This window comes from Cervus elaphus, chromosome 4 (assembly GCF_910594005.1).
Source record: "Cervus elaphus chromosome 4, mCerEla1.1, whole genome shotgun sequence".
In the NCBI taxonomy this organism is placed as follows: Eukaryota; Metazoa; Chordata; class Mammalia; order Artiodactyla; family Cervidae; genus Cervus; species Cervus elaphus.
In genome coordinates this window covers 46,924,481-46,944,525 of record NC_057818.1, presented here as the reverse complement: position 1 = coordinate 46,944,525, position 20,045 = coordinate 46,924,481, and the positions used below count along the sequence as shown (strand labels likewise).

General features: G+C 52.8%; 4 protein-coding genes across 6 annotated transcripts in view; 1 reads left to right on the top strand and 3 right to left on the bottom strand.

Annotated features, from left to right (window-relative positions):
- Positions 1-1,549: 1,549 nt before the first annotated feature.
- On the bottom strand, positions 1,550-10,106 carry TBCB (tubulin folding cofactor B). The gene is made up of 6 exons (XM_043893858.1): positions 9,907-10,106; positions 9,363-9,506; positions 5,811-5,907; positions 4,939-5,130; positions 1,979-2,051; positions 1,550-1,823 (listed from the first exon to the last, which is right to left on the bottom strand). The coding sequence occupies exons 1-6, from the start codon at positions 10,018-10,020 to the stop codon at positions 1,709-1,711; spliced, it is 735 nt and encodes a 244-aa protein (XP_043749793.1). The 5' UTR covers positions 10,021-10,106; the 3' UTR covers positions 1,550-1,708.
- A 169-nt stretch (positions 10,107-10,275) lies between these two features.
- Positions 10,276-11,922, top strand: POLR2I (RNA polymerase II subunit I). Its single transcript, XM_043894111.1, has 6 exons — positions 10,276-10,764; positions 10,848-10,902; positions 11,192-11,265; positions 11,352-11,426; positions 11,534-11,585; positions 11,820-11,922. Exons 1-6 carry the CDS (start codon positions 10,706-10,708, stop codon positions 11,880-11,882), a joined length of 378 nt encoding a protein of 125 aa, XP_043750046.1. The 5' UTR covers positions 10,276-10,705; the 3' UTR covers positions 11,883-11,922.
- Positions 11,923-11,967: 45 nt separating this feature from the next.
- OVOL3 (ovo like zinc finger 3) lies at positions 11,968-14,131 on the bottom strand. Its single transcript, XM_043893954.1, has 5 exons — positions 14,005-14,131; positions 13,730-13,876; positions 13,591-13,655; positions 12,669-12,870; positions 11,968-12,176 (listed from the first exon to the last, which is right to left on the bottom strand). The coding sequence occupies exons 2-5, from the start codon at positions 13,821-13,823 to the stop codon at positions 11,968-11,970; spliced, it is 570 nt and encodes a 189-aa protein (XP_043749889.1). The 5' UTR covers positions 13,824-13,876; positions 14,005-14,131.
- A 4,928-nt stretch (positions 14,132-19,059) lies between these two features.
- The window catches only part of WDR62 (WD repeat domain 62), a 47,168-nt gene continuing 46,182 nt past the window's right edge, over positions 19,060-20,045 (bottom strand). For all 3 annotated transcript variants that reach the window (XM_043892123.1, XM_043892142.1, XM_043892133.1), the window contains exons 31-32: positions 19,497-19,654; positions 19,060-19,402 (exon numbers count right to left, since the gene is read on the bottom strand). In XM_043892123.1, the coding sequence (XP_043748058.1) occupies positions 19,139-19,402; positions 19,497-19,654 (422 nt within the window). In that variant the 3' untranslated portion in view covers positions 19,060-19,138. The remainder of the gene's footprint in view (positions 19,403-19,496; positions 19,655-20,045) is intronic.

The following is a 20,045-nucleotide window of genomic DNA, read 5'->3' as shown; positions in this document are numbered from 1 at the left end:
GGTCGCACAGTCATGTCCAACTCTTTGCGACCCCGTGGACTGTAGCCCACCAGGCTCCTCTCTCCATGGAATTCTCCAGGCAAGAATGCTGGAGTAGGTTGCCACTCCCTTCTCCAGGGGACCTTCCCAACCCAGGGATTAAGCTCAGGTCTCCTGCATTGCAGGCAGCTTCTTTACCATCTGAGTCACCAGGGAAGCCCATAGCAAATGTTTCCTATTTAGAAATCACCAGCATGATCCCTTCCATTGTCCTCTGATGGGGACAGCTTCTTCCATGCTGACAGCTGAAAGCCAATAAAGCACACCCTGGAAGTTTGTGCTGAGATCTTCCACTGCAGTTGGACAGATCCTCATATTCGCTGATGCTGTGACCTGTGCTTGGAGCTCAAAGGTGATTTTGGGCGATCAGTGTGTCCAGGAAAGCAAAAGCACGTGATCTTCCTGTCCCTGTTCTTTAGCCTCATCACATGGAGGTGCATAGTGGGCCTGATTTTAAAGTGAGCCTTGGGTCTTCAAATGCCAACCCACTAGCTAATTCTGCTGAACTCTGGCTGAACTTTGGTAGTTTTTGTTTGAGAATTTGGGGACACCTCCCAATGCTCCTTGTTCTGACAACTCCCTCATGTAGGAGGGACCTAAGCCGTGGGGTCCTTTTCTAAAGAAACCAGTTAGGGGACTTCCCTAGTGGTTCAGTGGGTAAGACTCCTCGATTTGAATGCAGGGGGCCCATGGTCAGGGAACTAGACCTGCATGCTGCAGCTAAGAGTCTGCATACTGCAATGAAGATCCTGGGAGCTGCAACTAAGACCCAGTGCAGCCAAAACAAACAAATAAAAATAAAAAATAGCCAGTTTTGTTTCATAGATTGACAGCTTCATTGATTTGCATGTGTGCGCGCGTGTGTGTAGGTGTACATCTACCCCACACAGGTGTTTGATGTCAATCTCTTGAGTGTATCCTGTGTGCGTCACTCTCCTATGTGGAGGAGAGAATCTTTGTGTACTGACTCTATTTCTCTACCTATGATCTGTAGTGTCTGTCTTCTGTGTGTGCCTCCCGAAGTCAGTCCAGATGTGTGAGTGTTCTGAGTATCTGAGTGAGCCTGTGTACATTACAGTAGGCATTGGAGAATGTATCTATCAGGTTGGAGGTACATGTGAGCACCTTCCCCCAGGACCCCTTCAGCCCCTAAGCATTTCAACCTCATTCTGCTTACTGTGGTTGCTCCTACCACTGCCAACTTCTTCTCCAGAAGTTATAATTAACCGCAACAATTATTATAGTCAAATATTATATATATATAACATTATATATATTATAGTCAAATATTATAGTCAGGAATCCCTTCAAGGAGCTAATGAGGGATTACTGCACATGTAGCAGAAACAGGGTGGATCAGGCTTCCTAGAATGCATGGGCTGCATGCACTCGTCACATACCTAAAGCCTCACCATGCCCAACTTGGATTTTGCCCAGCATCCTGTTTCACCCTCACCCATCCAGCTGTCTACAGCTCCTCCTATAATCACTGAGTCTTCCAAACACTTCCTAGGTTTCCAGCAAATTTAATACATGTGTCTCAAAAGTCAATGGCGAGGGTAGTCAATAAAATAAAAACAGGCTCACAGGGAGAGGGCCATGGGCACACACAGGGAAGGGCAATGAGTAGGCGAGCTAGCTGGAGCAGGCGGCTGCCCTTCCTTGGCCATCACATCTCATCCAAACCGTAGTCCTCTTCAGGGAAGTCCCCCACTGTCACGACTGATGGCTTGACGAAGGCGCCGTACTTGGCCTGGCATTCAAAGTAGCGCTTCCCATTCACGCTGCAGGACATCATGAGGGAGGCAGTGTCAGAGGGCTCCCACTCCAGATGCTAGTGTGGGTGGGCTCCCCCAGTAGTACCCGCATGCACTTACACATAAACGCACACGTGTGTGTGCCTGTGCACACACACAGACACTAGAGTGAGGATCTTTACCTGCCATCGTTTTTCCCTAGTGGTTCATCATAGCGGACGCCGATCCAGTGGCCAGGTTTGAAATCTGTCAGTCCTGCCCAGGGGAGAAATCCCTGTGAAGCCTCCCTTCGCAGCTCACCCCAGATTTGTGCCTGCCCACTGACTGTAAAGCCTGTCCAGGCAAAAACTACTCCTTGCTACCACCTAGGACAACCACCATCTCCAGCCCACTCTAATATGGTAGTCTCCCTGTTCCTACCTCTGACCCCTTGTTCACTCAACAGCCCCAGTCATAGGGGGCTTTGTAAAAATCAAAGGGAAGCAGCACCACTGGGGTTCTCAGTCCCTCAGTTGTGTCCAACTCTTTGCAACCCTATGAACTGTAGCCCGCCAGGCTACTCTGTCCATGGGATTATCCTGACCTTGCCCCAAATTCCTCAAAGGCTGCCTATCCCACTCAGCATAAAATCCACAATGTTTATGGCCAAATGATTTCTGACAAGAGAGCCAAGACAGTTTCAGGAGGAAGGAATAGACTTTCCGTCAAATCATATTGGGACGACTATATATCCACATGTAAGAGAATGAAATTAGACTCCCACCTTACATCATAAACAAAAAATTAATTCAAAATGGGTCAAAGACCTAATGTAAGTTATAACACTAGAAACCCTTAGAGGAAAATACAGAAGTAACTCTCTGTGGCCTGTCTAAGGCACTGGTTTCTTAGATATAATACCCCATACAGAAGCCAAAAATAAAAATAAAAAAAATTGGAGTTTATAAAATTAAAAATGTTTGTGCTTCAAAAGCCACTATCAAGAAAGTAAAAAGGGACTTCCCTCGTGGCCCAGTGGTTAAGAATCCACCTTGCAATGCAGAGACACGGCTTTAATCCCCGGTCAGAGGACTTAGATCCCACATGCTGCAGAGCAACCGAGCCTGCACGCTGCAACTGCAGAAGCCTGTGCACACCACCAGAGAGTTCGTGCACAGTGAAAGACCCTGCATGCCACAACTAAGACCTCATGCAGCCAAATAAACAAATATAAAAAAAACAACCAACCTACAGAATGGGAGATATATATTTGTAAATCATATCTGATAAGGGAACTGTACCTAACATATACAAAGAACAACTTGTTATGGGCTTTGTGTTCCACCAAGTTTAAATGTTGAAGCCCTAATCCCTTGTAGTTCAGAATGTGACTGTGTTGGAGACAGGGCCTTTAAAGAGATAATTAAGTTAAAAGGAAGCCATTAGGGTGGGATCTAATCCAGGCTGACTGACATCCTCATAAAGATTACCTGGATAAAGACTCCAGGGATGTGCCTACACACAGAGGAAAGAGCATGTGAGGACAAAGAGAGGAGGGGGCCGTCTATAAGCCAGAGAGAGGCCTAAGAAGAAATCAAATCTGCCAAGGCGTTAATCTAAGGCTCCCGCTTCCAGAACTGTGAGAAACAAATTTCTGTTGTTTAAGCCACCCAGGGTGTGTGGTACTTTGATATGGTAGCCCTAACATACCACTCAAAAACCAAAACGACAAACAACCCAACTAAAAAATGGGCAAAAGAGCCGAATAATCAGTCTCTCTAAAGAAGACATACACAAAGCATTAAGTACCTGAAGAGGCTCAATAGCATTAGCCATGCAGAAATGCAAATCAAAACCATAATGCTGGAACTTCTCTGGTGGTCCAGAGGCTAAGTCTTCACACACCCAATGCAGTGGGCCCAGGTTCGATTCCTGGTCAGGGAACTAGATCCCACATCATGGGATCTTCATGGGGGGTCTTCCCACTAAGCCCCGCCACAGACGAATATTAAAAAAATACAACACTGCTACATGCTACAACATGGATGATCCTTGAAATTATGCTTCTAGTAAAAGAAGCCAGTCGCAAAGACCATATATTATATGATTCCATTTATATGAAACTTCCAGAATAGGCAAATCTATAGAGACAGAACATGGATTAGTGGTCACCGATGTGGACTAGGGGAGCTGGGGTTTCATAAATGGGGAATAGCTGCTAATGATTATAGCATTTCTTTTGGGGGTGATGAAAATGTAAAACTGACTGTGGTGTGGTTGCACAATTCCGTGACCACACTAAAAATAATGAATGGTACTCTCTTTTCATTTTTATTTTCTCTTAGCCATGCTGCTTGGTTTGTGTGATCTTAGTTCTCTGACCAGGGAGTGAACCTGTGCCCCCTGTAGAAGTCCTAAACGCTGGACTGCCAAGGAATTCCTGAATGGTACTCTAAGTGAATTTTATATGGTATATAAATTATAGCTCAATAAAGCTGTTATAAAAGCTGTTATAAAAACAAACACAACCCACACTGCTCTCTCCTGTCCCCGAGGCCTAGCACAGTCCAGCCTTGCCCATGCCCCGGGTCTCAGCTCTCACCTTTCCCCTCTGTCACTCCCCACTGGCCATGCTGACTTCCTTTCCCTGCCTCAAACAAGTCAAGCTTGTTCCTGCTCACAGACCAAGCCCATTCATGGCCTTTGCGCTTGCTACTCCCCTGGCTCCCTCTTCCCCCTTTCCACCTTCACTCATCCCTTTCCTTCAGATAGCCCTTCCCTCAGGAAGCCTTCCTGGGTTACTCTCAAGGGTCTGGTACTTCCTCGCAGCTCACACAGCCCCCTCAGTTTCCCTCATCTCTGCTCTGATCACTTCAGCCTGAGCTTCCCCCATCACAGCCCTAATAATTCTGCTTGTTTCCCCATCTCAGCTCTGATCACTGCACCCCAGGCTTTCACCTTAGAATTGATCCCTCTGGCCTCTGCTTTCTCTGTTACATCCCAGGTCATATGGCCTCTGCTTCCCACTTCCCTGCTGTGAACATACTAGGCTGTCAGCCACCCCTGGAGACATCTCCCCTCTTGGACTGAGATCCCCTTGAAGGCTAAGTCCCCAGCACTGACCACCGCAGGGCAGGGCATGAGGCCTCTGTGGGCCACGTACCTACATACATGACGGTGCCCCTGCGAGGGGGCTGCCCAGGTGCCCGCACCTCACAGCGGCTGCCCACAGGGATGGTGCTGGCCTGGGCCTCTTCCTCAATAAGGCGCTGGGAGTTCTCGGCCTCTTGCTGGGCCCGCTCTTCTTCATTGAATCGACCTAGCTTGTTGCGTTTCAGGAAGGAGCGGATTGAGTCTGTGGGTGGAGAGGGTGGCGGGGGGTCAGACATGAGAGACCTGGGAGACCTCTGGCCTGAGGAGATAACCTGCCATCCCCACAGGGCCAACATCCAGAGACAAACTCTCCCGTTCTGGGTGTTGAAGGGCTGTCATCAAGCTCCCCCAGGTCTCCCACCAGAGCCCTGACCTCTCCACAGATCCCCCGTGCTTCCCCATAATCTTGAAAATAAATAGAAGGTGCTTGCCTGCAGTCTTTCACGTTACCCCATCTTCCCTGGCCCTTCAACTTCACTTACCTCCATCCGACCCCGGAAACCTTCCTCATCCCTCCCCCCACACTCTGATCTGTCACCACACTGGTCTCCACACTGTTCTGTCTGGCCCACATATTCTACCATACTCGGCCCTCCACACTGTGCCCCTGACCAGGCCCTCACACCCTGAACGTTTCCCATGGCCCTGTTTGTTTGCCCACACTCCCCATACCTCCCAGCTTCCATTCATACCTCATGCCTGTCCACCCTGACTGCTCTCCTACGACCCATCTGTCCCCACGCCAGCCTTACCCCACCCCACACACCGCCAACTTCCCCTCAATGTCCCTGTCTATCCTGTGTACCCCTGCACACACCTCTGCTTGCCCCCACACTTCCTCTAGCCCCCATAGGCCCCCATCCATCGCTGGGCATCCCGTACTTTGCCTCTGTTCATAGGCTTCTTGTGAGATCTCGTATTTCTCCACCTTGGACAAGTCCTCATACTCCCCAAGGCGGGCACCACTGTGGTCAATGACCTGGAATGAGGCAAGCGAGGTCAGTGGGCACAGAGACCTAGGATGCTGCGGGGTGAGTGTGGCTGCACATTCTTCAGATTTAAGTCTCTCCTGCCTCCAAAAAACGACATTCTCCTACCTTCACCTTTATCCCTGCTTTCTGTCCTCCCCGGGGCCCAGCCGAAGGGGTGACAGCTGGTGTCTACAATAGGTGTCTCCCCCTCTGTGCTCCATCTGAGGCCCTGGAGGCTGCATCTGCCTCCCATCTACCCCATACGCCAGCATCCACATGATTGATGGCCCCAGGCCACTGGAACCCAAGGGCAGGGCTCAGGGTAGCGTGAGGGCTCAGGGAGCTCACCCTCTGGGTAGCGTGTCTGTCCTCTCCGGACCCTGGGACCCTCCTACGCTGACCCCAGCTTCCATGTCTTGGAACATCTCTTCCTGTACTGCCCCTGACATCCATTCACTTGCTCCTCCAGGGTGCCCTGCTGGGCCCTGTGCTGGGTACTAGTGCTGAGTCGCTTCAGCCGTGTCTAACTCTTTGCAACCCCATGGACTGCAGCCTGCCAGGCTCCTCTGTCCATGGGCCTCTCCAAGCAAGAATACTGGAGTCGTTGCCACTAGGGTGGTTGCCCTTCTCCAGAGGATCTTCCTGACCCAGGGATTGAACCCATGTCTCTCATGTCTCCTCACTGGCAGGCGGGATCTTTACCACTAGCACCACCTGAGAAGCCTGTGCTGGGTACCAGGGCCACAGTGCAAAATCAGATCAATCCCTGTCCTCAAGAAGTGACCATTCTGGCGGGTGGGAGGGGTCAAAAAAAAAAAAGAAAAGAAGTGATCATTCTGTTGGGAGGTAAACTGGAAACAATCGCACAGAGATGTATATTAAACACCAGACAACGACAAGGTTCTATGCAGACAAATACAACTTGAAGAGGCTTCTGATAGGAAGGGATGTCTGAGACAAGGCCAGGAGGAACAATGGGTACAAAGCCCCAGCTGTATAAATGTCTTTAGCTCCTTTGAGGAACAGCAGGGCCGGCGAGGTAGGAGTGGAATGAGCCAGAGGGAAAGTGGGAGACACAAAAGACCATTGAGGACTTTGGCTTTTACCCACAACGAGATGCAGCTAGGGAAGGGCTCCACTAGGAGGGCTCTGATCTGACTCAGGGGCTCACAGGCTCCCTCAGCTGAGTGTGGGAGGCAGGTGGAGAGGCACTGGGATGGGGGCAGGGAGAGGATGTGATGGCCCTGCGTGGGGTGGGGTGGGGGGTTGTGTGGAAGGGAAGGATGGAGGTGGGGCTAGTATGGGGGCATGGGGGAGCAGAGTTTAGACTCTGGATAGATTTTGTGGGTGGAACCAACAGGGGCTGCAGAGAGATTAGATGTGGATGTGGGGGAAAGACGGAGGTCAGGAACACCCTAAAATGTTCGGCTGGAGTTACTGGGCAAAATAGAAATGGCCCTTATCTCTGGCCAAGGATCACTAAGAATGTCTACTTTCTACATTAGGGATTTTTGTAAGTTTGAGATTGCTGTTGTTCACTGCTATAAGAAATAGGGGTGATATTTAGAAACAGAAAAAGAATTTTAGAAAAAATACAGGGGAGGCACGTGGGAGGGGGATTCAGGATAAGGGGGACACATGTATACCTGTGGCCTATTCATGCTAATGTATGGCAAAAACCATCACAATATTGTAAAGTAATTATTCTCCAATTAAAATAAATTAACCAATTAAAAAAAATACAAATTCTCCAGAGGCTCCACCTCTAGGAAACTTTCCTTGTGTGGTCACGTCAGTCAGCAGCCAGCCTGTACCTGAATCCATGTGTAAAACCCTCCTGTTGGAGATGCCACTGCCCTGCGTGATCCATCCAGCATCCCTAGGGTGAGACTGCCTAGGTCAGCCCAGTCAGTTCAAGGGCTTGTGAGTTCTAGTTCACAGTTCTTGGAGCCCAACACAGTCCTGACCGACTCCCACTATGGTCCAGAACCCATCACTTCAACTGGGTCCTGGACCCAACTATGGAAGCAGCCTCCTCCTTGGTCTCCCTACTTTTCTGTCCTCCAGTCATTTCCCCACAGGCAGTCAGAGTGCACCTGTTAACACCTGACTCACACCAGGACCCTCCCAGCTCAAGTACTCCCCTGGCTGCCACTTCCCTCCACAACATAAGAGGTCACTCTTCAGCCCCATACCCACTCTGCTCCCTCCCCCTCAGAGTGCACATGCTGTGCCCTCCTCCTGGAGCATGCTTTTCCCTTCTTTAGTTAATTCTTCCTATTCTTCAGGTCTCTGCTCAGGCAGCACCTCCTCCAGGAAGTCCTCCTGGATCTTACTGATGGGTCAGGCTCCACAGTATATGATCTTCCAGCTCTGTGATGTCCTCCTGTATGGCCCTCATCTCACTAACCCTTCACATTTGTTTCTGTGAATGTTTAGCTAACAACTACCTCACATACTGGACAAAGCTAAAACAGAGACCTTCTCAAACTTGATTCACGGCTATACCCCTGGCACATCATGTAAGCTCAATGAATAGTTATGAATAAATGAAAGAGATAATCTACCCATGTTCCTCCTTAGGAAAGTCAATTCCATCCTGAAGCTAAGTTTTCTCTTTTGCAAAATAGTGTTAATTATACCATTTTCCAAGTCTTATTTTCTGGATTCAATTCATCATTCAACAATGAATCACTGAGCATCCTCTGTGTGCCAGGCTCTGTTCCAGGTACTGAAGAAAACTCCACAGTATGTCACAGGGTGATTAGTAAGAAGAAGGAAAATAAAATAAAGTGGGAAAGGGAGGAGGTTTAAATTTTATACTGAAGGCCATGAAGTCCTCACACCCAGTGACATTTATGTAAAGACTGGAAGGAAGAAACAAGCCATGGAGGCATAGAAAAAAAGAACCATTCAGGCACAGGGACTAGCATCTGCAAAGCTCACCCAGGATGCTGGCTCGTCTGAGTTTTTTGTGGGAGATACCGAGAACAGAGAGGACGATGTGAGCTGATGCATGCAGAGGTCCTCTGTGTTCTGGCATCTCCTGATACATGAGCCTCTTCGCTCACCCTGACCCATCTGACCCTCTGTTCCCTCTACCTGGCGTGTCCCTCCCTCCTCTTCCCTTAGGAGGCCCTTTCCTCATCCTTCAGATTTCAACTCAGGCAACCCACCCTTCAAGAATCCCCTTCAAAAAAAAAAAAAAAAAGAATCCCCTTCATATACCCCTGGGTGGGGTCAGGCACCTCTGCTGAATGCCTCCAGTCCCCTAGGCTTTTCTCAGCCCATTCCAGATCGCTGAGTGCCAATGTCTGGGGATGGGTCCGTCTCTCTCCCTGCTGGACTGGGAACTTCATGAGGTTAGGGGCTATCTTGGTTATCACATAGCGCAAAGTACAGCAAACATGTGTTGAATAAATAAATGAATGGAAGGGAGGGATCCTAGCTAGGGAGGCCTCACATGGATGCGACAGCCGTCGTCTACAGGGTAGGAGCCCAGCAGCGCATCATCCTGATCCAGCTTGCAGTAGAACTTGTCGTCAGGTCCATACAGATCCAATTCCATGCAAGAAGCAGGGCTGCCCACAATAAGCTGTAGTTTACACTGTGAGGATACAAGAGGGGGGAGGCGGGGAAGAGGTGGAAGACTGTCAGTGGCCCCACCCTCTGCCCTGAGGCTCCGTCCTTTGTATCAATAACCACCATCCCTTCCCAGTTCCTCCAAGAGACCTACCATTTGGGACCCACCAGGTATTCCTGGCCCCACCCCGTTCGGGTCTTGCCCCCAACTCCCTGCAACCTCCGATTTTCCCTCGCCCCGCACCCATTCTCTGGAACCTTAAGTTCTATCTGGCCCCGCCCCGCTGAGGTCTCGTCCCCAACCTGTGCAACCTGGGTTTATTTCTGGCCCCTTTCCTGCGTTGTGGAAGACCCTCCATTTCTTCTTGGTCCCGCCCCCTCAAACCTACGCCCCGCCTCTCCGGACCCCGCCCCCATGGCCACACCTTGAACTCAGCTACGGTGAGGCTACGACTGTACCGCTTTTGGGAGCGAAAGCTGTTGAGAGAGCTGCTGATGAACACGTTCACTGTGGGCGCCGACAACCCCGTCACCTCCATCTCGCCGCGCCCTGTGGCGGCCCGCAGCCCGGTCAGCCGCCTCACACCGGCTCCTCAGGCACCACCGCTTCTGGGATATCAGCCCCGCCCCTGCTCCCGGACCTGGCCAATCCACGCCCTCCCGTCAGGAGAGTCCACCAATCGCCGCGTCTCTTCGCCGTCGGCAGGAAGAGGGCTCTCGGGTAGGCTTGAGTAGGCCCAGCCAGTCCTGAGAGGCCTTGCACGACCTTTCATGGTGTACAGTTCCTCCAATAGCGGCACGGGAAACGGCCTGGCGGGCGAAGGCTGAAGCCGAGAGGAAGAACTGGCAAAAGCTAGCCCAGTCCGCGAAGGGTAAACTCGCGCATGTGCACTGGCCTTCAGCCTGCAAAGAGCTGGGGCGTCTTCATTAATGCTAAGCTCTTCGCGCGTTACGTGACGCATCGTTTTGCTGGCTCTCGTACTACACTATTGTGTGAAATAGGGAAGCACGGCCCAGAAATTGGAAGCAATTATTCTGAGGTATCAAGAGACTGAAGCAAGTAATTAATCAAACCTCAGGGCAGACGGGCGAGCACAAAGCCGCCGGGCACCAGTACACGTGCCCGGCTCCGCCCTTAGTTTGGCGAAGCTAGGAGTTCTGACCCTTCCTGCGACCTGTCGCACGGCGGAGCAAGCGCGGAAGCTGGACCGGCAGTGAGTCGCTATGGAACCCGACGGGACCTACGAGCCCGGCTTCGTGGGTATTCGATTCTGCCAGGAATGGTGAGGCCCGGCTAGCAGTGTGGAAGGGCAGCAAGTAATGGCCCCAGTACTGACCTCTGATTTCCCTCTTCCCCTCTTCACAGTAATAACATGCTTTACCCCAAGGAGGACAAGGAGAACCGCATTCTGCTCTACGCGGTGAGCGCGAGTCCGCACGCATTCTGAGACCGGCCCCTTGGTACCCAACATGGCCCCGCCCTACTCCCGGTGCCGCCCCGACCCCTCCTGGTCTAAACTCCAGACTATCCCCCAAATGAACTAGACTTTGTTTTGCCCATCCTCGAGGTAATCCTGGATTACACCCCATGACCCCAGTTCCGAGACTCCGTCTCCTAGTCATGCCCTCCGGGGAAGACCCTGCCCTTCCTTCCACTCCCTTCGGGTATCACCCCTTGACCCCCTTCCCGCCGCACACTCCCTCTCGCAGTGCCGGAACTGTGATTACCAGCAGGAAGCCGACAACAGCTGCATCTACGTCAACAAAATCACGCACGAAGTGGAGTGAGTGGCAGGACCGGAGCTCGGGGACGGGTTTGTTGGCTTGGGAGGTCCGACCAAGCATAATTATTCACCCTGTATTCCCTTAGCGAGCTGACCCAGATCATCGCTGACGTGTCCCAGGACCCCACGTTGCCGCGAACCGAAGACCACCCGTGCCAAAAGTGAGTGCGCAGCTGGTATTGGGGAGGGGAGGTGGCTGGCTTATCCTCACCAGACCGAGAAGCGGTGAGGGTAGGGTATGGCAGGCTCTGAGTGACTGTTCCCTCAGGTGCGGCCACAAGGAGGCGGTGTTCTTCCAGTCACACAGTGCTCGGGCCGAGGTGAGTGGCGCGAGCAAAACTTTCTGGGTGATCTTGGTCTGGTCCTTCCCGGGGGGTGGGGATACCTATATTGGGGAAGACCCTGCCCTTCCGGGTTTCCTGAGATGGACCTTTAGCAGTGGGGAAAGCCCTCTATAGTTTGTTCTTTTGGGGTGAGGCTTCTCTGAATGGAGGTTGCGTGTTGTACCCCGCTGTGGGTCGAGAGCCTTCCTAACCATGTATCTTTTCTGCCAGGATGCCATGCGCCTTTACTATGTGTGCACGGCCCCTCATTGCGGCCATCGTTGGACCGAGTGACCCTCTCTCTCCCTTGTGTAATAAATGCTGTGTTCTGTGAGTGCCTTTTGTTTATTTCCGTCTCATGGGTTGCCGGGTACACAGTCTAGGCAGTGCGGTGGAGAGCGCGGTGCCGCGCGAAGGCGTCGGGCTGCGAGCTGGTGAAGCCGCAGTCCTCGCACACGTGCAGCTTTTCACGGCGCTCGCGGTAAGCGTAGCTGGCCGGCTGCCCGTGCACCTTGGCGAGGTGTGCTTCAAGTGAGCAGCGCTGCGTAAATGCTTTTCCACAAGCTCCACAGCGGAACGGCCGGATCCCTGTGCAGGTGGGCCAGAGGGAGGGCAATGGTCCTCATACCAGAGCCTCCCCACCCTCACTCAACCTCCGTGAGCATCCCATCCACACACACACACATTCTTGCCCCAAATTCATCAGACCTTGGCCTGCATCTCATCATCTGCTCCCTCTCCACCCAGTGCAAACATGGACCAGACACCTGTGTTGCTACCCTCCTCACTGTGATGTTCCCTTTTGCACCCTGCAATCTGGGACCTGAATCCTGTAACCTGTATCTGTTTTCTCCCCATATCCCTCAGCAGGCCCCCACCTTGGCACTGCCTGACAACTACTGGCTGGGAGCTGAGGTGCGTGGTGTTCCTAGCCCGCTGAGGCCTGAGTCCTGCCCCACAAACACAAGCACCGCTTGTGCACCGAACTCAGGTGCTTGGAGTCTCTTGAGTCCCCTGCACCTCCCACCATTTCCTCCCATCTCCCGCCCGCAGCTCCTCCCAGTCCCTGCCATGGCTCACCTGTGTGTGTCCTCATGTGGCGCTTGAGGTCGAAGGCGTCATGGAAGCCCTTGCCACAGCAGTGGCATACGTGGCGGCGAGCAGGGCTGTGGCACTTGAGGTGCCGGGTTAGCATGCGCTGCAACGGGAATGCCTTGGGGCACAGCGGGCAGCCAAGGGTCCCGGGGCTACTAGGGGTGGCAGTCAGAGTGCCCTGGGAGGTCTGTGGGAGGGACAGGAGGGTTAGGACCCCAACTCCCCTCCCCTGGATGGAATCAATTGCCTAGAACCGGGAACCATGGAGGTCTGGTAAGGCTGGAGACTGCAGTTTGTGTGAGCAAATCCCATCCCACAAAGCCTTTCCTGGTCACCCGGCCCCCATCTCCCTTCCTTTGTTTTATATTTTTCCATAGTACATACCATCTTCCAACATATTTTTTCCTCTAATTTTATTATCTATACCTGCAACCCCCACCAGATGATAAGCTTCAGGAAGGAATGAGTTTTTGTCTTACTCTTAAACACCCATAGCCTAGAACAGTCCTGGCTTCCAGTAAAAATTGAAATAAAACTCCAGCACATTCACATCCCGCCTAGGGCTTTCCTTCTTCCAGTGTACTCACGGCTGAGTATCTCTTCTGAGAGGCCCCAAGCTCCTCCCCCACCCCCCATCCTGCTCCCGTCACCTTGTCCAACCCTCTGACATAGATCACCATCCATTTTATGGGCTTGAATCTGTTCTGCCCCACTGGGCACAGAAGCCCTGGGAAAACAGTGCTTAGGAGGAGGCCTAACAGTGAGCCCGCTACTCAGAAAGGAAAGGCATTCCCAGCAGAGAGGGCAGTGGGTGGGCAGGTCCTGAGGCTGGAGGAGTCTGTGGGAGTAAGGGGCAGTCAGGGTCTCTCGAGGCTGAGAGCGGGCAGGGGTGAAACAGCAGACTCACCGCTGCCCAAGAGTCCCCAAGGCCGGAAGTCTGGTGTGCTGGCGGCCCGCCCAGGTTGCTGCAGTCTGAGGAGAGAAACCAGGTGGTCATGCTTTATGTCTCCTCTGCCCCTCACCTCCAGGCCCAGGGAGGGGCCCACCTGGGATATAGGTGTCTCCCCGGAGCTGGTCAGGCAGGTGGTCCCAGTTGGGTGGCTGTGGACGCCGACTCCTGACCAGAAAGGCACGGGGCATCACCTCTGGGAATGGGGCGACAGCTCCACACACGCGGCTGCTTCCTCCACCTGCTGTCAGACCTCAGGTTCAGGATGACTCTCCCAGAATGGAAGGGAGGGGGAAGCCCCAGAGAAGCCTTGTTCCCGCCATGCAAATTTCCTGACAGGCTCTGGGGGCAGACTTAGCCAGCTCTGGTTACCTCTGCCTTGGGGCCTGCCATTCCTCCTGCTTCTCCTCTGCCAGGTTTCCCCGGGCCCTCTCCAGCCTCCAGGGGAAGACAAGCCCTAAGTCCTCCGAGGAGGTCCAGCAGGGCAAGATGGAACCTAGGTGGCTCTTGGGTGGGGGGGAGCGGGTGGAGAGAGGAAACAGAGACCCCAGTGAGGCTGAGTGTCTTTCCATAGTACCAGCAGGGCCCAGGACCAGAGGGCCTGTTTGCCAAGCAAATTAGTCACTACCGGACATCCACCAGCCTGCTTGGTTATTCAAATCACAGCAGCTGTATGAGGAATCAGGGGAGGGGGTGACTGTGATTGCTCCAGAGGGTGGAGGGACAGCAGGGTCTACTTAGTAAGATCAAAGTGAGAGTCCATGCTGATCATCGTCAAGAAGCTCTACCTTTCTGATCCTCAGAGGATAAGAGCTGACGGTCAGCCAGAAGCACTGTTCTAGTGTAGGGGACATTACAATACTTGGTTGATTATTAGTCCAGGGGCTTCCCAGGTTGTGCTAGTTGTAAAGAACCTGCCTGCCAATTCAGGAGACACAGGAGACTTGGGTTCAATTCCTGAGTCGGGAAGGTCCCCTGGAGAAGGAAATGGCAACCCACTCCAATATTTTTGCCTGGAGAATCCCATGGACAGAGGAGCCTGGCAGGCTACAGTCCATGGGGTCACAAAGAGTTGGACATGACTGAGTGACTGAATGTGCACCTGCACGTGTGCACACACATGCAAACACACCAGTCCAGCTCCTAGTAATTGTCTGGGACACCACCCTCCTATTGTTCAGGAACTAAAGGATGGGTCATGTGACACAGCCAGAGGCTCCCAGGACCCTAACCCCAGCACTCTGGCCAGGCTCTGTTCTAGACTGGTCATTGGCTTCTTAGCCAGGGGTTAAGGATTTTGAATATTCCCCTGCAGTTAACTTTTTTTCACTTATTCACCTACATTTTCCTGAGCTCCAACAACAGGCCAGGCCTACCTTAGCACTGAAAAAGACGTAACCTCATGGGGGAGACACCCAGAATGACCAAGGCTATGGAGCACAGGCAGAGGGACCCAGCTTCAGTGGGGAAAAGCCAGGGGGCTCAGGGGACCCAGGAGAGGCTCCTGATTCAGTCTAAGGGTTCAGGGACGACTTTCCAGGTGTGAAACCTGATGGAAGAAAAGGTCTCCGATAAACAGGGAGGGCTCTCCAGGCAGAGGAACAATCTGTAAAAGGCTTGGTGGTGAAAGAAGCAATATTTATTCATTTCTTCACATTCCTGGAGAGTGAGTCCTGCTAACGCATTTGCACAAACAACGGAGTTTAGTGCTGGAAGTCTGCGGGCCCAGAGCTTTGCCATTTTATTTTATTTATTTATTTTTTTTTTTGCGGCTTTGCCATTTTATCTCCACGGAACCTGGGCCAAGCCATGTCTCACTGAGCCTGAGTTTCTCCATCTGGAAGTGGGACTGATGCGTCTTCCTACCACTGTTTTGTGTTGAAAATCCATGTAGATCACCAGGTGGGAATGCTTTGCATAGAATCTGGCATGTGACAGTGATAAATGGGGGTTGTTTGAAAGTCTTTTTTTTTTTTTTTTTGGCCACATAGCAATCATGATGCAGGATCTTAGTTCCCCAACCAGGGATTGAACCTGCCTCCCGTGCAGTGGGAACTCGGGAGTCTTAACCACTGGACCACCAGGGAAGCTCTGTTTCAAAGTCTTGAAGGGTGGGGTGGCTAGGCAAGCATCTGAGTTTCAATCAGCCGGTGAAATGTGATTTTAGGCGTCTCATCTCTCAATTGCTGGACTTTACGCAGTGTACCTGGCCCAGGTCTGGGGGACCAGTATCTGCCCAGGACCTGTCAGTTGTGGAGCGCAGGGCCCAGAGGCACTGAAGAACGAGCCAGTGAATGGGTCATGGGAGCCATTTTGTTGTTCTCTGGTGTCTAGTTTTCCATGCCCAACACCAGGTCTCTTGGGATACCTGGTTCCTGAGTTGTTGCTGAAACACATTAGGGAAGAACTCTGGGCCTGGGGCTCTTTACTGCCCCCAGTCCCCTTTCTGTCCTGTGTCCTGGAGGCTGACTGGGGTGGGAAGCATCACCTGGACCCCTGTGCCTGCTGGCTTCCGGTAGGGTTTGGTAATGGGTGGCCCCACAGAAGATGGAGCCCCTCTTGCCACAGTCACAGCTCCCCTCAGGGCAGCGCCCTCTCCTCTGGGTTCCACTTTGCTCCCTATGCCTTCTGGCCTGAGCAGTGAATAGCTCTTCTCCAGTACCATCCTAGGGTACTGTACTGGCCCTGAGGTTCCCCTGTCCACTTCTTTACAAATGACCCCTCTGCTGAACTCTTTGAAATATCCCACATGAGCATGCTTCCTGCTGGGACACTGCTGCATGCACACACATTCATCAGCTTTGGTTTCTTTTTGAAAAATATTATTTACTTGGCGGTGCTGGGTCTTAGTTGTGGTGCTCTGAATCTTCCAGTTGTGGCATGCAAACTCTTGAGTTGCAGCATGTGGGATCGAACCTTGGGTCCCCCACATTAGCAGTGCAGTCTTACCCACTAGACCACCAGGGAAGCTCCAGCAGTGGTTTCTTAACCAGTTGGTTTGTCTAAGAAAGGTCTTGTCCTTCCAGGACTGAAGAGCTCAGCAGAGGTGGAGACTGGCAGACACACTGCCAGCCCACCCTCCTTTTGTGCTGAGAGAACCCAATTTTGTTCAAACAGTAACATGCCCAGGACAGGAGAATGGCTGAAGCAAGCAAATTAAAGCCATTTCCATTCCTGTTGCCTGCAACTGCCCTGAAAGGGAAGGGCGTCTAAGAAGGTTTGGCACTTTTCCCCCATGACCTTGGCGGGTGCCCAGCTTCGTGCCTTTGCTCCTAGTTAGGTGAGGGTGTACGCTGGGAACCACGGCAGCTGTGTTGCCACCATGAGGGCCTAAGCCAGGGAGTGAAACTCCGACTCACAGAGGGTGGAATAGAGCAGTAACAGAATCTAGAGTAACAAATGTCCCTGTAGCTTGGGGCCCCTTAAGCCAGGCGTTTGCTTCCTGGAGTTGAAGACCTTAACTATGATACAAGGTGGAACGAGGGGTAAAATCCACGAGGGACAGAGGCTCAAGGTGGTCCCCTCGGTGTCCAGTCACCTCACAGATTTTACAGCTTTGGCTGAGCCAGGCCAGGGCGGGGAGAGTGGTCTCCAGTCTTCAGGGGTGGCCTGTGAACCCAGGTAGGGAGCCTCCCGACAGAAATGCGGCCCACCTACGTGTCCTGGGCTTCCTAAGGCAGAAAGGAGGAGGGGAACCTTGTGAAATAAGCAACACTGGGCATCTCACAAACACCAAGATCAGGGATTTTATTTAGAGAAAAACCTGTATTGTGAACGTGTCTTGGGTTTAATTTTTTTTTTTCGTTTTTTAAATTTAATTTTGGTTGCACTGGGTCTTTGCTGCTGTGCAAGAGCTTTCTCTAATGGTGGCGAGCAGGGGCTACTCTTCATTGTGGTGCATGGGCTTCTCATTGCGGTGGCTTCTTTTTGTCGTGGAGCACAGGTTCTGAGCAAATGGATTTCAGCAGTCATAGCTCGAGGGCTCTTTAGAGCACAGGCTCTGTGGCATGTGGGATCTTCCCAGACTAGGGATGGAGCCCTTTCCCCCTGCATTGGCAGGCAGATTCTTAACCACTGGATTATCAGGGAAGTCCCAGATTAAAATGACTTAAAACATCAAGGCCCTGCCTGGTGGGACCCATTTTTCCTCCCACCTCCTCTCCTACCATCTCCTTGAGCCCACTCCATTCCAGCCTCCTGGCTTCATTGCTATTCCTTTCATCCTCACATATGAGCCTGCCATGGGGCCTTTGCACTGGCAATTCTCTCTGCCTAGATATTTGCCCAGTTGTCCACACGGCCTGTGCCCTCTATCAACCCTCTGTTTCAATGCCACCTAAGAAAGGCTTTTAACCAGCACGGTGACTGTGAGATCCCTCCGTTTACCTGCAGTTACACAGTTATTGTATTAATTCCTATCTTTTGCTCTCTAGAAGGTGAATGCATGATGCTCTGCTTGTCCTGTTCCCTGCTCTACTCCTAACATGTAGAACAGTGATGAGAGATGGGACCAGGAATTCCTGGGGGCTGAAAGACTTTTCAACAACTGCGTACTTAGTTCAGTGTTTACAGGGGCAACAGAGGGCCATGTCCTCAGGCTGAAGGGCCTGGCTCTACTACCAGGCAAGCCTGGGTTTGAGTCTCAGCTCTGTGGGGCCCTAGGCATGACCCTGGATATCTCTCTGAGCCTGTTTCTGGTGAGCCATGATCACATTAGAGCCCGGAGGAACTCACAGGCAAGTGGGGGTTCGGGCCCCACAGAACACATGATAGGACTGGGCTTCAGGGGAGGGGCCTGCTCCTGCTGCGCTTCCTTTTAAAAGACTCAGGACAGTGAGGGCTTTTGTGGTCCTAGTAGTGTCTTCTCAGCAGATATACCACATGGCTAGATGCCTGCTGCCTGGGGAGGCTGGTCCCAGAGCTGGAAGCCCATGGGACGTTGGAGCTGGACACAGTCTTGCTGGTGGAGGAATTACTGGCTCCAGCTGCTGGGTGGCCTGGGCTGGATTGTCCAGTAGCTGAGCATGTTTGTCCTTCCTCACTTTCCCCTGCTGCAAGTGGGAACAAAAGCCTGGAGCTCATAGGATCCAGCATGGGCCTGGCCCAGGGGCCGTGAGACAGTGTTGTGGGGATATGTGAATTGGTGGCCAGCGTCTGGCACACGGTAGTCATAGCGGCTCCAGTGGGTTCGTGGGCATTGGGAGAGGGCAGGGAAGAAGGGCTGGCCCCTCCCTAGGGGCCAGCAGCTCAGTGGGCTGGGGACAGGCGACATGGGAGCCAGGTGCTGGGGCCATCATTCCTGCAGTGCCCAAACAGTCCTGTGTGCCCCACGGCCGGTGAGTTCCCTGGGCTGTCCTCCTCCCCTCTCTCCCCACAGCCATCTGAACGGGGCTTTGTGGATGCTCCAGGACAGGCACCAGGCGCCACTTCTGCAAGCTGTCTGTTTATTTGCTTAAAATACCTATTTCCTCAGAAGCACATGGCTGCGTGGAGAGGCTGCTGGCCCTCAGTCCCCCCGTGCCTTCCTCCTCACGGCCTGCACCAGCAGCTCTGAGTAGTGTTCCAGCAGGGCACGCAAATCTGGGCTGGCCAGGGGGCACAGGGTAGGCGGGGAGGGGGCACCTGGGCTGGGCGGGGCCTGGGCTGTGGCCACATCCGTCCCCACCAGCCAGTCGCTGGCCTCTAACTGGCTGTGGATCCAGAGGAAAGTGGAGGCCAGCTCAGTCCGTGCCTGCCGCTGTTCGGCGCTCACCTCATCACTGGAGACCATCTGCAAGGGGCGCCCACCTTGTTAGGGGCCACCTGGGCTGGGCAGTGCCAGGGAACCCCTCAGCCCTTTCCCCTGACCCTGGGGCTTGGCTTACCAGGTGGTAAAGGTCCAGGGCTTCCTGGAAGGCATCCTGCAGTCTGTGCACGACAGTCCCCACATTGCTCAGCTCCAGGGGGTCTGGGGGCAGGAAGCTGGCTGGCGCCCTGGGGTCCCCCCAGTGTCCAGGGCAGTCCTGGTCTGGACTGGGTGCTTCTGGGGGTGGAAGGGAGGAAATGAGAAAGACACTTCTACTTTCCAGCTGATCTGAAGAGGCCAGGGTGGCTGGGCCAATCCCAACTGTTGTCCCCTTTCCTGGGACATTTCCCTCAGTCCCCAAGGCTCCTTTCCCAACCGTCCTGCAGGTCTCTGCTCAAATGCCACCTTCTCCCTGAAACCTTTTCTCATCGTTCATCATCCATCAGCCACTGCATCCACCTGTCACTCCCTAAACCCTTTCTTTCTCTTCCTTCTCTCCATAGCACACCTTGCTTCATGATACACGTAACCCTTTCCTTATAGATTTAGTCTGGTCAGGGAGGGGGCACAGTCTTGAGGTGCTAGCCTGTGTTTCCCTTTTGTTTGCCCGGCAAAGTAATAAAGCCAC